The 15,001-nt window shown below is 52.4% G+C and overlaps 1 protein-coding gene across 12 annotated transcripts in view; it reads right to left on the reverse strand.

Annotated features, from left to right (window-relative positions):
* IQCE (IQ motif containing E) overlaps positions 1 to 15,001 on the reverse strand; it is a 46,525-nt gene that overhangs the window by 25,656 nt on the left and 5,868 nt on the right. For 3 of the 12 annotated variants that reach the window (XR_014306292.1, XM_082713806.1, XM_082713813.1), the window contains exons 2-9: positions 14,735 to 14,782; positions 13,615 to 13,660; positions 10,397 to 10,525; positions 9,700 to 9,834; positions 8,744 to 8,814; positions 4,584 to 4,697; positions 4,406 to 4,456; positions 847 to 917 (exon numbers count right to left, since the gene is read on the reverse strand). Coding sequence is in view for 11 of the 12 variants with exons in the window: in XM_082713806.1 (XP_082569932.1) it covers positions 847 to 917; positions 4,406 to 4,456; positions 4,584 to 4,697; positions 8,744 to 8,814; positions 9,700 to 9,834; positions 10,397 to 10,525; positions 13,615 to 13,660; positions 14,735 to 14,782 (665 nt within the window). In the remaining variant the exon portion in view is untranslated. Of the gene's footprint in view, positions 1 to 846; positions 918 to 4,405; positions 4,457 to 4,583; positions 4,698 to 8,743; positions 8,815 to 9,699; positions 9,835 to 10,396; positions 10,526 to 11,808; positions 11,985 to 13,614; positions 13,661 to 14,734; positions 14,783 to 15,001 lie in introns of those variants that run through there. The other 9 variants (XM_082713810.1, XM_082713816.1, XM_082713815.1 and 6 more) reach the window with 6 other exon arrangements.

Raw genomic sequence — 15,001 nt, forward strand, 5'->3', positions numbered from 1 at the left:
AGGTGTGGTAACAGACTCTCTAAAGCTATTCCTTCCTAAGCAGGAGGCCTTCTGGGAAGAGGCGAAGTGACTGGGAAGGACCCAGTCTCGGGGTGAGAACAGCTGCCTCGGGGGGCGGGGGAAAGAGTGCTTTGTAAGGAGGGAGCATCACTTCTTTCCCGCAGCACCAGCCCCTTCTCCCCCGCCTCAGCAGCCCACAGACTTCAGATAAAAAGCTCCAGCAGACAAATGAAAGTACAGTTAGAGTTCAGGATTCTGCAACAGGAGAAATCAGCAAATAATCCAAACGTTCACAGTTGACAATTTCAGCCAGAAGCACAGGAAGGGGAAGCTGCTGTACACAGGGGAGACTGGGGCAACAGAGGACTCCCCTCTGTGTTGTATTACGGGGCGGGGGAGTGTGTGCGGCCGACCCCAAGGAGCACCAGGGCGCCATGGGAATGGGCCGGCGGCTGGCGTCCCAGCACTGAGGGCTGGCATCAAGACCAAAGACCCAGCGCACGCCATCCAGTGGCCCACAGAAGACGGAGGAGAGAAAGCAGTTCCCAAATGCACAAGGGACAGGAAAAGAGATGAAGGGATGGTTCCATTCCCAGTGCCGTTTGGAGGAGGTGGCTAATACCTTCATCTTTAGGTGCAGAGGAAGCTGGGATAAGCGGCATAGGACAGAGGGTGGCGGGGTGGGGGGCTGAAGCTGCAGTCTGGGCAGACAAAGCAAACCCTGGTACGGGAGACGAGGCAAGGCGAGGGGCGCATGTGCTGGCTCCAGCCAGCCTTCGGTGGGGCGAGGCCTCGGGGACCCTCCAGACCCTGCCCCGCCCCGGCCACCCGCCAGCGTGTCCGTACTTGATCGTGTTGTCCTTCTCCTTGCACTGCTGCTCTAGCTTGAGAATCCTCTGCTTTAGCCCATTAACGACCTGCCGATGGAACACCAGCACATCAAGTGGACTGCTTCCGTGTCCGTGACCTCCCCGTCCCGCTGGACACTCAGACTGCCCTGTCCCCAGGCTGCCAGCTCACCTGGCAGCATCTGGACACCCTCTCCCCCTTGATCGCTGCCCTCTTTCGTAGAGTCTAGGTGCAGCAAGGAGAGGGCCAGCTGTCCCACTGGCTCTGGGTGTGGTGGCAAGGGCAGGGCAGGGCTGGGAGATGTGCCTGCAGGGGCAGAGCCTTCCCCTTGGCCACATTCCACATTTCCAGGAACTGACGGGATGGTACGCACTTTGGAGGAAGCCACTGCCAGCACTAGACACAAAGATCCCATCCTGACCTGTCCTGGGCAACTGTGTCCGCAGTGGCCCCTTGGAAGTGAGCCTCTGCTGGGCAGCGTTCCCCTGCCCTCCCTCCGGGGAATGAAAGACCTCCTCGTCCACCTCATTCTTTCCTTCTCTCTATTAACATATCACTCTGGGAGATAGCACCCTTAGGTTTCTGGAAGACTATCCCTTTCTTTCTTCTTGAACCATCAAACAACTGTTTAATTGGATTTTGAGCTGATTTTACATTTTATTAGTAATACATGAATACATCTTTTTATAAAAGAAAAAAATTAAAACACTATAGAAAGAACTATGCTCCTTGACCTTAACCCTCTCAACTAAATATTGTCCTCCACTGAATGTGAGTTCTCTAGACCTCATTATATGGATGTGAACCCCTCGACAGTAAGACGTTCTGCTGTGTTTGTGGAAACGGCACCCTACCGCACACAGTCTGCAACTTGTCATTTTCCCACCATGAATGGTCTTGGTGTCTACCCTTCTTGTGCCTACAGATCTCGGTGATTCTTACACGGTGTGATCATGTGGTGTAGACATCCATCCCTCTACTGATGGATATTCAAGCTTATTCAAGCTGTTAATACAAACAAACCTTCAGTAGACATCCAGCCCTCCTCATGCACGTGTGCAAATGTCTCTTGAGGGGAGACGGTGACCATCACAGTGTCCAATCACGAGACGCAGTGACTCTGAAGGGCAATTTGGCAGCGGATGTGAAAGTGGGAACAGTCCATTCCCGAGGATCTAGAATTTCTACCTTTTTTTTTTTTTTAAAGATTTTATTTACTTATTTGATGGAGAGAGGCAAGGAGAGTGCGAACACAAGCAGGGGGAGTGTGAGAGGGAGAAGCAGGCTTCCTGCCCAGCAGGGAGCTTGATGTGGAGCTCAATCCCAGGAGCCTGGGACCACAACCCGAGCCAAAGGCAGACGCCCAACAACTGAGCCACCCAGACACCCCTAGAATTTCTACTTTCAATCAGCTTTAATAATTTTTTAAAAAAGGGGCGCCTGGGTGGCTCAATGCGTTAAGCCTCTGCCTTCGGCTCAGGTCATGGTCTCAGGGTCCTGGGATCAAGTCCCACATCAGGCTCTCTGCTCAGCAGGGAGACTGCTTCCCTCTCTCTCTCTCTCTGCCTGCCTCTCTGCCTACTTGTGATCTCTCTCTGTCAAATAAACAATAAAAAATCTTTTAAAAAAATTAAAAAAATAAAACCCACAGCAGGGTGCTAGATGGCTCAGTTGGTTGAGCTTCTGACTTAGTTTTGGCTCAGGTCACGATCTCAGGGTCATGAGATCGAGCCCCGCATCAGGATCTGTGCCCAGTGCACAGTCTGCTTGGGATTCTCTCTCTGCCTCTTTCTGTCCCGTGCTCACACACATTCTAAATAAAATCAATAAAATCTTAAGAAAAAAAAACCCCACAGCATCAAATAAAAATGCAAAAAGTCCTTCCTCTACAAGTACGTTATTTATGTAACTCCAAATTCTCATCTAAATTAATCACATAGACATTGTTGAACATAGCTGTACTGTTTTATGTTCTTTTTTTATTTAAATATTTTATTTATTTAGGGGCGCCTGGGTGGCTCAGTGGGTTAAAGCCTCTGCCTTCGGCTGAGGTCATGATCTCAGGGTCCTGGGATCAAGACCCCCATCGGGCTCTCTGCTCGGCAGGGAGCCTGCTTCCCCCCACTCCCCACCGCCCGCCCCCTGCCTGCCTCTCTGCCTACTTGGGATCTCTCTGTCAAATAAATACATAAAATCTTTAAAAAATATTTTTTTCTGAAGATGTTTTAATGAGGCATTATTCTGATTTTAATGGTTTCTGGTTTAATGGGCAACTATAAATATCCTTACATGAAAGGCTTTTTGTTTTTATTCTGTTTTTTTCCCTGCAGACACAGCTCAAAAAGACACAGCCTGGACAAATGGCAGGCATGGCCTCACAGACCATTCCTCAGCTCAGTCCTGCCAACCGAAAACGCAGTGTCTATCTCGGAGCATGCCCGCGCGGTCTCAGTCCTGCTGACACTGGTTCCAATAGTCTTACTTGTAGTAGTTGGAGCAAATGTCCTCACTCAAGTACGCACGGCGGGGTAGCAGTGGGGGCCCAGGCAGATGCTGCTGGCTGCGCGGGGCCTGTGGATTCACTACGAACCTGATCTGGGCCAATCTCTTAACCTCAGTTTCAGGATTTAAAAAAATGGGGACTGAGTCCCTATCACAAAAAAATCCACTGAGATTACATATGACCATACAAGGTGTAGGAGCTACTGCTCACCTAAGAATGATTTTCTTGTGGAAACACCTGCGTCTGTTCTAGGCCCTGAGAGCATTTCCTGTGTTCTCCCCTCGGGGCAGAGCCGGGCTTCAAGCACTCACGCGGGGCCGGCTGCTTGCTCTCCGTCCGGGCCAGCACTGGCCCTCTGTGTGTTTGGGGCAGATTCTTGTCTGCCCCGCTCCCCCTACTACTGATCCAGCTCCTGCTGTCGTCTCGGGGTGGGGGGGCCGTTACAAATTTTAGGTCACCAAACCCGATAATCACGTCACTAATGTTCCTGAACTCCCTGGGTTCAGTAATCTCAGAATTGTCTTCCAGTTTCCTTTCCGCGTTTCGCCTAAGAAAAGCATGCTCCCCGACTCAGGAGAGATATGGGGATGCGGCCTGTCCACCTGCAGTGGCTTCCCACCACAGCACTGGTCACAGAACGACACTGCTGCCTGTCACCACGTTCCACTCTGCCCGCTCTGGGCTGTGCGCCCCATGGCCACAGTGGCGTATATGCCGTAAGGGTTTAGTCTGTTCCCACTTAGTTGCCGTGTTCACTCAGCATCACTACTTGAGCCCGATGTGTGTCTCAGGTATGGCAGGGATGCCCCCACTGTGACCGCAGTTCCTACAATGGCCCTACCGCCCGCGCGGGGCCCGCTCAGCCTCCCCTCGCATCCCCCGACAGCATCTGCGCGGTGCTCCGGCTCCGTGGAGGCTGGTTTAGGGAATTCTGGGCTCTCATACTCTGTCACTCCTTTCTACGTGAGAGGAAAGGCAGCCCTCACCCGTGGGGCGATTTCAAATTCAGATTTCAGCGGGAAGGTCATCTGTCCTGTGGGCGATCGTACTCACCCAGCCAGTATCAGGCCTTTTCTCTGCCAGAGTCCGAACAAAATCGGGGCCCTGCGGTAAGCAGACGGAGAGATGAGGACACGGGCGGCGCAGCCTCTCCCCCCGACGGCCTGAGGCGTGGAGCCTGCGCCTTCCCAGCCTGTGGCCGAGCGCTGCCACATGGGGGGCCACCACTTACTCGGGAGGGGTCCAAAAGCTGCTCTATCTGCCGGTCCTTTCTGCTATTTTCCTCTTCTAGGCGCCGAAGCTTTGTTCTCAAGAGATCCACATCACTTTTCTGCATGTGCAGTGACTGAAGGGAGACAGAACCACACACACGTACACCCGTGCACACAGACGTGCACACGAACGGCCTGGTCAAACGCCCATCAGAACAGATCTTGCAAAGCGGCCCGGTGCCCAGTCAGGGTGCTGTGTGTGTCACGGAGGGGAAGGATGGCTCAATGTCACGGCGAGGAGCCCTGCGTCTGTCACAGTGTGTGTCGCTAAAACTCGTCAAAGGCTAACTACCATCTTCTTAACACCCTTGTCCTCTGCTGGGGCTCAGGGGGTCAGAGCAAAGGCCCCACGGGTTTTCACCCATCTGGGGTGAACTGAGGAGAAAAGACCATGCAGCCCATTTCCCGCTAAACTGAGTTGATTCGTTCTCACAGCTGCCGTGTACTTGGAATTCTCTCCCGGTTTCTACTCAGGACTTACAACACTCTTTTAGGAAATGGCAATGGCAGGGTATTTCTCAGTTTTGTCTTCCTTGTCCTCACTGAGAAAGCTCTCTCCCAGGCCACAGAACCCCAGAGCCCAGAGAGCGTAAGGTTCAGCGGTGCTCACAAGCCACAATAGGCAGTGCCCATGCTGTCAGGCAGTGCCCACGCCGTCAGCCAGTGCAGTCAACCAGCTGCCAGCATCAGCCTTGTAGCTGGACTGGCCAGCTCTCCTGGGAACACCCTTCTCCATTCTGGGCACTCATGGTGTGCAGGAAGGGGGACAGCATCTGAACAAAACCACCACCGGCCAGCCGACTCAAAGCATGCACCCACGGAGGGAGGCCTGGTAGGTCGGCTACACACCTGCGGTAGGCCAGTAGCGCTCTGGGGCATGAGAGGTCCCTGGCACTCGGTGAGGGTTTAATGAATAAGTCAGTTCATGCATAGCTGTTGAAAAGGAGAAGAAATCATATCATGGGAATTCTGCTTCTGGAAATAGGAGGTACACTCTCTGTTCCCTCCTGCTTTGTACCCTGAGAAACCTTGGATGGTGTATAGGAGGCAAACATGAGGAGGCTCAGACGGGTGGGGAGAAGCAGCAGACTAGTTGCGGAACCAGGAGATGACCGCAGAGTCCCCCCTTATGCCTCATACTCACTCACTGGAGTATGGGGAAAAGGCAAAGCCTGGACAAGCCCATGGGCACAGACAGGAGAGCCTCCTCTCCCCAGCAGGAAAGGGCAGAAAACTTATGGACAATAATGGCTCCACCTTGGGCAGACCCTGCAGAACGGAAAATGGCCCCATCCATTTGGCTAAGTGCGGAGTCCAGCCCTGACCCCCACCACCCCCGCCAGGCTGTAGCAAGGCTCCCTGCCCCCTCCTTGCTGGGGGAGGGGGTGGTCAGAGGAGGAGTGGGGGAGGGTCAGGACTTCCCTGTCCAGGGGTAATGAGGCCACACACACACACACACACACAAAACAAAATGCCTGTTTGTTGTTGTTAAATCCTAACATACCAAAAATTACATTAAATGTAAGTGATCTAAACAAACCACCTGGAAGACAGAAACTGGCAAAGTAGATTAAGACCAACCATATGTTGTCTACAAAAAGCTGATTTTAATGTGGCAAGAAAGGAGGTGGAAGTAGAAGGATGGAAAGAGAGACACCACTGAAACATTAACCAAAGAAAGCAGGAGTAGGTCCGTTAGTGCCAGTCAAGCAGACATCAGAGAGCAGAGGTGGATGTCATGTAGCGACTATCAGGGTCAATGGGACACAGTGACCCTTAAAGGTGCACACTGGAGGGGAAGTGACAAAACTGGAGGGGAAGCCAGACCCACCAGCAGAGTGTGGCCTTCAACACCCTTCCCTGAGCGACGAGCAAGCAGCTGCATAGAAAGCCAGCAGAGGTGCCAGGGAGCACACCCAGCACCCCACAGAGGCTGACGGCCCACACACCACGCTGCCAGCAACGTGCACACCGTCTTCCCATGACTGTGGCATAGATGCGAGGGCGGGCACTCCCTGGGTCACGTGGCCAACCTGCACACACTTACAGGAAACAAAGCTACATGGGGTGAGTTCTGTGGCTACAACGAGTCCACTACAAGTCGGCAACAAAAACAACACGAAAATCTCTAAACGCTCAGACACTCAATGACATAATTCCAAATAATTGTGGGCCAAAGGGTCTTCAGGGAATTAGCACAAGAGAGAAGTACGATAATATCAAACTTGGTAGGACGCAGCTGGGCCAGGGCTGAGCAGAAGGAGCCATGGTACGGGCCGCCCTGGAAGTTCCCAGGGCAGGATGCTCCGCAGAAAATGCCAGTCTCCAGGGGTCCTGTATGGTATGATTGCATGTACAGAGCATCATCAGGACGCCAAGATTGTAGCAATGGGGAGAAGTCATGGTCACCGGGAGTTAGGAATGGTGAGAGGGGAGGGAGACAGGTCTGACCACAAAGGGACAGCTCAAGGAATAGCCTGGGGCAGCACATTTGCTGACGTGTGGCAGGTACATGACCACACACACGTGGCAACATGGCACGGAACTGGAAACGCACATGGCGCCCATGTCCATGTCCTGGTTTTGATACTGTGTGGACAGGTGGGGGAGACTGGTGCAGGGTCAGGGGACTCTCAGTGCCACCTCTGCTACTGCTCAGGACAGTCTACACCCTGCTCCTCACTGAGTGTCAGGCTCCCTGGGGTGGTCTACACCGGTGGCCCCTCGCTGAGCAAGCACTCGCACTGGTACTCTGCTGAGCTCTCCCAGCAACCCTGAGAGACTATACCTCTATGGTACTCATTTTCAACAGGAAACTGAGGCATCACTTGCCATAGAAAAATGACTGATGCCCCAGACCCCAGAGCCACAGTGTCAAGGAAGTAGACTCTCTTCTCTCTGCGTCTAGAAGCCTGAGCTGATTTTTTCCAGAAGCCTGTGACGGTGAAGTCTGAATAAAGTCAGCATAATTTTACCCAGAGACCCACTTCTAGCCCCAGGAAGATTCAAGAGTGCTACCGCAGTGATTATTCAGACTTCAAAACTGGGTTCTCCCCATGATACCTGCCCAACACCTGTTCAACACCTGCCCTGAGAACGTGGCACGTGGGAGGCACCTTCACTGCTGTGCACTCCCATGGGGCACAGTCTCTTGGTTCTACCTGAAATCAGAGCATCTCGTCTGGACCGACGCAGAAGGACTGTGTCTTATACACAGTGGCCTAGACCAGGCGCTCCTCAGGCAGGGACGGCTCGCAGGCCCATCGCCATGGCCAGGCCCTGGACGTGCTTCCTGCCCACACCCTGTTTAACCTCTGGTGCCCAGACAGGCTGTGGGCCCCCAGATGGGGTTCGGCTGGTGGGGACAGTAGGGCTAGAAAGAGACTGATATTATGGAAGGGAGCGAACCCTGGCCTCTTCTCTAGGGGCCCAAGAACGCATACGGGCACTAAAGCACAGCATGGCAGTCATGATTATGGTGACGGTGACGAGGATGACAGTAATTCAGCTCAGTGCACGTCATACATCAGGGACTGGGAGATAGCACGCGGTGGGAAAAGCAGCCTTGGCCTCGGGAGACAGACGGCCTTAGTGGAAGTCTTCATTCTGCTACTGGTTGACCTTGGATGGACGACTACCTTGTCTGAGTCTCAAGGTCATCACCAGCTAAGAGCCATGAACTCCCTCACAGACTCCTATGGAGATCCACAGAGTGAGGGCACATGGAACATCCAGTTCACATGGAACACACACACACACACACACACACACACACACACACACAGGAGGCTACTGATAACAATGACACCAGCGACCTTACCCGATGCCAAACCTCTGTGCCGAGGGACTGTGAGGTCAAGCCCGTGTTTCCCCTGCCTCCCTGCCATGCTGTGGGAGCAGAGCAGAGACGGCGCTGACACACTGGGGAGGCCTCTCCCGCAGCTGGCGCAGGCGGGCCTCCCAGCTTCCAAGGCACAGGCCCGGGCTTCGAACTCGGGCGTCCCCCCAAAGCTCACGTTCTTTCCGCACAGACACATCAGCACCGACCCAGGCCTTCCCACCCGTCCTTGTAGAAGGTTCTCGCTGTCCAAAACCAGCAAGGGACAGTCAGAAACACTACCTTCTTCAGCTCAATGATCTCGTCGTACATGTCTTCCTTCTCTCTGTAGACCGGGGTCCCGGGAACGTGACCTGGAGGGCGACATGCAAATGTCTGAAAAGATCATCCCAACAGCAGAAAGAATTCCTGGCTGCACCTTAAGGAAAACCAAGAAGTTGGTAAAATTACCCTTTTAAAAAAAGGAGGATTAAAAAAAAAAATAGAAGAGCAAAAATACTTGCATGTTTTATAGCCTGACCACAACACCTTCCCCGAAAGTAAGGAGACCAAAACTGATAGCAATGCAGAAAAAGAAAGCAGAAGGAAGTGGAAAGGTGTGAACACAGGGCTTACTTGCAGGAAAAGGAAAGAAGGGGCCAAAAGGAGAAGCGGTATGTTCAGGTTTTAAATAGCAAACAAAACGAAAAGACTAACACCCCTTCCCATGTCGAAGCAGTGAGGCACATTCTGGTTCCGATGTGATACCCGATATACGGAGACTCCAAACCACCGAAGCCTAAAGTAGAACTCGGAGCCAGCCAGCGCGGGCTGGGGGTCAGCTCGCGGTCACAGTGACAAGTGCGGAGGCCCTCAAGGAGAGCTGTGAGAGCCGTGCAGGAAACGTGGGTAAAGGCCAGGCAGGAAGACAGAGACAGGACAACGTGCAGCTTTTCTGGTGAGATGTGGGCTTTTCCTTATTTGCAATTGTTATTTCTAAGGTTGTGTGTCCAACAGATTTCATTAAGACTCTAAGTTTAGGGGGACGGGCCCTCCTGGAGCCCTGGAAGATGTCTCTGTCCACATGAGCAAAGCTACTTTCTAGGAGGACAGAGTGGATTTGCAGGACCCCGTCCTCTGTCCGTGATCTCGCAGGGATCCAGCACAGGAAGCCCCAGATCTCACTGTGTCCAAGCAGATCCCGCGCTTTCCCTCCTGCTTTCCCTCACTTGGGGCCTCACCAGCATCACTGGGCTCACCATTGCTGGCAGAACGCCTGAGATCTGACCTCTTCATTCTCAAAGCTTCTGTCACATAGTCGGGTGTGCTGCTGGGGGGGGTGGTCCATGCATGCTCCAAGGTCACGTCTGACTTCAGGGGCTGGGTCAGACTTCCTGGTTTGAACGTGCATGGATTTAATACGACAGGTACACACAAACATGACAGGAGGTTTTGCCTCTAATCATCAATCTTCCTGGGCAGAAGACAGCTAAAGGCGGCCATCAGATAGTGGCTATCGGTGCCTTGCTGCTAAGTGTTCAATAAGCAGATCTCAAGAGATAAAGAAAGCCCAGGTCTGTAGCATCTGCTTAGTTCCCTGGTATAATAAATATTCCCACCACGTCCAATCTAAGCTGCCAGGGTGACATCGACCAGCTCCCCAAATTCCTAAAATGGAAAAAGAGGCTCGTGCAGGTTGGCAGGAGCTGGCTCCAACAGGCCAGGCTGGCCGGGCCGAGGCCTCCTAAGACTCAAAGACATACGGTGTCACACACGCAGACCGTCAGAAACCACACTGACCGGTTTGTAAAGGTTACGAGGCTCAATGTCTTCGAGAAGATTAAAAACAATGTCATTCAAGGAAGTCAAATCACAAACCGTAGCTTAAATCACCACCCTCGATTCCTAACTCTCTCCTGTGGAGTGGGAAAGGTCTCTGTCGGAGCGACCACATACCTGGCTTTGAGCTTCCCAGCCACAGTCTCTGTGGGGTTAAGGACATTCTGTTACCAAGAGGCATGCTTGCTGCTGTCCTCAAAGATCTCCAAGACGCCACTTTTCTCGGCTTAGAGTGATAAGGTGACTCTAGAAAGTCAACACATGGTTTCAGAGGTGCAAGAGATCAATGCTGCCCCCCGCAACGCAAGTGTCTCAGACAATAACCAGACCACAGAAGAGTCGCAAGAATATTCTGGCAAAAGTAAAAAACACAGTTATGACGTGTAGATATATTTACATTTCCTTTTAAAATTTCATTATAAAGACATAACATAACAGGAAATTTATCTATAAACACAAATCCATAATTCTGGCAATATTGGATATTTTCCAATGCGTGTGTAGTTCAGCATAGCCGCAATTTAGGGAACATACAATTTTGTGTCCTTTATACTTGACATTGTAAAAAATTTTCTATTTTGCTTCCACAAGCAATAATATCAAGAACTTAATATATTAAAAAATGTGGAAGAAATGAGAGGAAAATTACCTTTCCAGGGCATTTTTTATTTTGTTATCAAAGTAAGGAAAATGTTTTGAAGCTCTTTTTTCATCTGGAATTTCATCTCTTTAATTATGGAAGATATGACAAATGTATGTGAAAACTTAGTTATCCAAAAAACAGGCTCATATTTAGCAAAGAAATGTCTGTCTAGAGCAGTTCCTAAAAACCTAGGTCTAATATGTTTAGTTTTAAAAATTTTCTAAGTTTTGGGGCACTTGGGTGGCTCAATTGTTAAGCTGCTGCCTTCGGCTCAGGTCATGATTCTAGGGTCTTGAGATCGAGCCCCACATTCGGCTCCCTGCTCAGCAGGAAGCCTGCTTCTCCCTCTCCCTCCCCCTGCTTGTGTTCCCTCTTTTGTTGTCTATCAAATAAAATACCTAAAAAAAAAAATTTTTTTTTTCCTATACTTTTTTCCACGGCTTCAAAATTTATGAAAAATGTCCCATTATGATTTAGAACAGGAGAACAAAGACCCATTTGACCTGGACACATTTTCGCTCACCAGGACAGCTGATGGCCTTCCAAAATTGTCCATTTAAGTGCTCACTTATAAAGTAAGTCAGCAATCAGGTAAACAGCTGTCCAAGCAACATTTCCCTCCTAAATGCATGTGATTCATCAACAAATAGTAAGAATTCCTCAGGAAATGTGCGCGCACACGGACCAAAGCGGGAAAGGCAGAAGGAAACTCGGGCGGAGGAGCACGTTGGCGAGCAGGGCCCCCAGCACCCAGCCCCCAGCCCCCGTGCTCCGGAAGCTACAGACCCACGTGGAGCTGGCCTGGACATTACAGAGACACGCTTGTGACGTTAAGAGGACACGCAGTCGCTGCCGTCATGGCCCAGGAATTCAGACCAAAGCACACCTGCTGAACAGGCTTTCCGAAGGCTGTGAGGGGAACGGGCCTTGGGCCTGAGGTCTGGCCAAGCAGCGTGAGAGGCAGTGCTGGCCCACGGATAGAGACACCAGAGCTTGGGGTCAGGACACGCAGGTCAGTGGGGAGCAGGGCAGCCTCGGTCAGTGATCGCAGGACCAGACTCCCTGCCAGGCGCCAAGAGAAAGCACAGGAGCTGCAGGGCCGCTGAGGCTCAGCAGCCCCCTCCAGTGGTGATCCGGGGGTTCTCACTGGTGTAACTTAACATGAAACACAATTCTGACATTTACAGAAATCAAGATAAAAACGATTTGCTAATTATGATTTTAAACACTTGAAATGCTGACTTTCGGTGAGAATGATGAAAGATGCTGTGATATTCACCTTCGGCACCTCATAGCCACGAGGACTTAAAACGAAATGGTTTTAAAACAAGAAGGTCAATCGTCAGGCTCCTCCACGGAAGGAAAGCAAGATCATCAAAAATCCAAACTCAAAGACAATTTCTCTCTAATGTTTATATTTCTTTGTAATAGAAAACACACTTTCTTTCCTTGGCAGGAATTACCTTTCAAATGTTTCCCTTGGGCTAATATGAAAGTCCGTTAGCATTTTCTGAGTGCATCACACACGTGACACGGTGTTTGAAGTGTATACGCGTGTAAGGAACACAGATATGTGTGTAATAAAGTCTGGGACTGCCTCAGGTTTTTGGCGAGCAAAAGGAAGCCAATCCAGGATTTAAACTTTGTCCTGAAGACACTCCTAAGCGTAAAATTTACCTGTGGTTCACTGTGCTCTAGAGTAATGTCCTAACAGTGGAGAGGAAGAGGCTGGCTGGTCATCTGGACAAAGACCACGCGCCGTGGACTGAACATTTGTGCCCCCACAAGTCCTCTGCTGAAACCTAACCCCTGCTGTGACCGCGTGAAGGGGTGAGGCCTGCAGGAGATGACTGGCTCATGATGCGGGCCCTCATGAAGGATGAGTGCCCCCATAAAAGGGACCCCACTGAGCTCCCTTGCCCCTTCACCCATGGTAGATATAACCCGGCAGCAGCTGTCCACAGTCCAGAAGAGGCCTCACCAGAACCCGACTGTGCTGCCACCCCAGTCTGGGACGTCCAGCCTCCAGGGCTGTGAGAAGTAACTGTCTGTTGTTCAGAAGGCGCCCAAACTTCAGTTCAGCTGCCCGGGCAAAGAAGAGCCCACCCCTGCCACCTTGTACCTGACGGGTAGCCACCTGCTTGCCCACAGCCAAGGACGCTGTCTCCCAGACAGAGTTGCCGCCCCTGCCAAGGACGGGGAGCACAGAGCCACCAGGCTGGCGCAGCCAGGGTGAACGCACAGGAAACCACGACACCTGCTCAGCCCAGTGTGCCGACAGCAGCTCTCATGCAGGAGCCGATCCCGAGGGGACAAGGCTCTCTGGCCACGGCGGCGTTCCAAAGACACAAGCAGGTTCAGAGGGTAGGGAAGGAGCACAAGAGGCTGGAAACATGGCATCTGCTGGGGGCTCTGGGGACCACGAACAGGAGCCTAAGCCCCTCGCTGGGCCTCCTCCCACAGGGAGCACTGGGGCCATGGGGGAAAGCGGGAATCCCAAGAGTGACAGCTTATAAGACCCCAACACAAAACGGAGCCAAGCAGCAGAAGCGTCACATTTCAATGACCCCGAGTGTTTGGAGAAGGCATTCGCGATCCTTCTCCCAAGACGCCAGGGAAGGACAGCTTCTGAAAACCATTTTCTGAGTTCAACTGCAGAAATCTGAGGGATGAGGGGCCTGGACATACTTACTTGGTGATGTGGGTGGAGGTTTGTGGAAACTTTTCCTTTTTGTTTTCTGAAAGAAAGAGGAAATGAGGTAAAGCATGCTGAGCCTTCTAGAGCAGCCCCGAGGCCCCAGTGGTGAAGCGCAGGCGTGTTCAGGAGGGATCGGAGCAGGTGCGAGGGCAGTGACAGAGCAGCTGAACTCAGCAGAGACATGAGCACAGTCTGAGCCAAGGAAAAAGCCCACGGCACGGCGGGGCGACCCCAGGACACGTGGTCAGAGCCGTGCTCCGGCCAAGCTGGGTCCCCAGGGGCCCTGGCAACACTACATAGGCACAGGCTGAACACACCCCACAAATGGCGTATCTTCGACCACCCTACTGTCCTCATGCCAGCGCCTGGAGCGTCAGGTTGTGACTGTCAATGAGGGTGGATTTGGCAAGAAGAAACCCTCGTGAACAAGGCACCTGCAAGGCCAGCTGGGGAGGGCTGGTCCAGCAGAGGAGTGACCCTGTCGGCATCCCGTCTCCCGGGACAACCCTGATGCCAGGCCCGGAACTGGGCACCAACTGGGTTCTCCTACCCACTACTTATGTGCCCATGCCACAGGGGTCTCTCGTGGCAGACAGGGGGCCTGAGAGGCTCCACCCGAGTCCACAGAGCTGCGGTGCAAGGGGGATCTGCTGGGGCCACGTGCCCTCAGGGCTCTGTGCTGAGGGATGACTGACGTGCTGTCTACTCTCCCTTCAGGCTGGCTCCGGCAGCCCGGGGGCCATCCAGCCACGACATCATGCAGCACCAGGATGGCTGCCAAAGGGTCTCCTCTTTCTTCCCAGAGCCCTCACCCTCCCCTTACAGGTCAGGACTGGGGGCCGAGGGGTTGTAGCCAAAACCAGACCCAGGAGAAGAGCTTACCATCTGCCTCAAATATACGCCATTAGGGACTAACATCTGCATACAAGTCTTAAAACTACAACCACAGTTGTTTACATCAAAACTCTTCAGGTGCTGAGGAGCACGTGCGGTTTGTGTTCCAGCTCTAAACTCAACACTCGGGGGGAATGACCTCGTGCACGCATTTGGGTAACATGAGTAACGGCAAAACAGCCAGCGCGGGGATCAGCAGCGGCCCCCCGGTCGCACTCACCGTCTCAAAGTCAGAGTCAAAGGTAATTGCAGATAGACTGTCATCTCCCTGGAAGAAGAGATGCAAACGTTGAAATTTTAGGGCACCTGCTTGGCTCCCCACGGTCGTACACACGAGGTAGAAAGAGCCCATCTACAGCTACACAGGCAAAGACTCAAGAAACCCGGTCAGAATAAGCATGTGGCAGCCAGACAGCTCAGCCCGGCAGAAAGATGGGGTGGGGGACACGGAGCAGAGCCTCTGCCTGCAGGTGAGCTCTGCGTCTGT

The sequence above is a fragment of the Mustela nivalis genome, assembly GCF_964662115.1.
Source record: "Mustela nivalis genome assembly, chromosome: 19".
Classification (NCBI taxonomy): Eukaryota; Metazoa; Chordata; class Mammalia; order Carnivora; family Mustelidae; genus Mustela; species Mustela nivalis.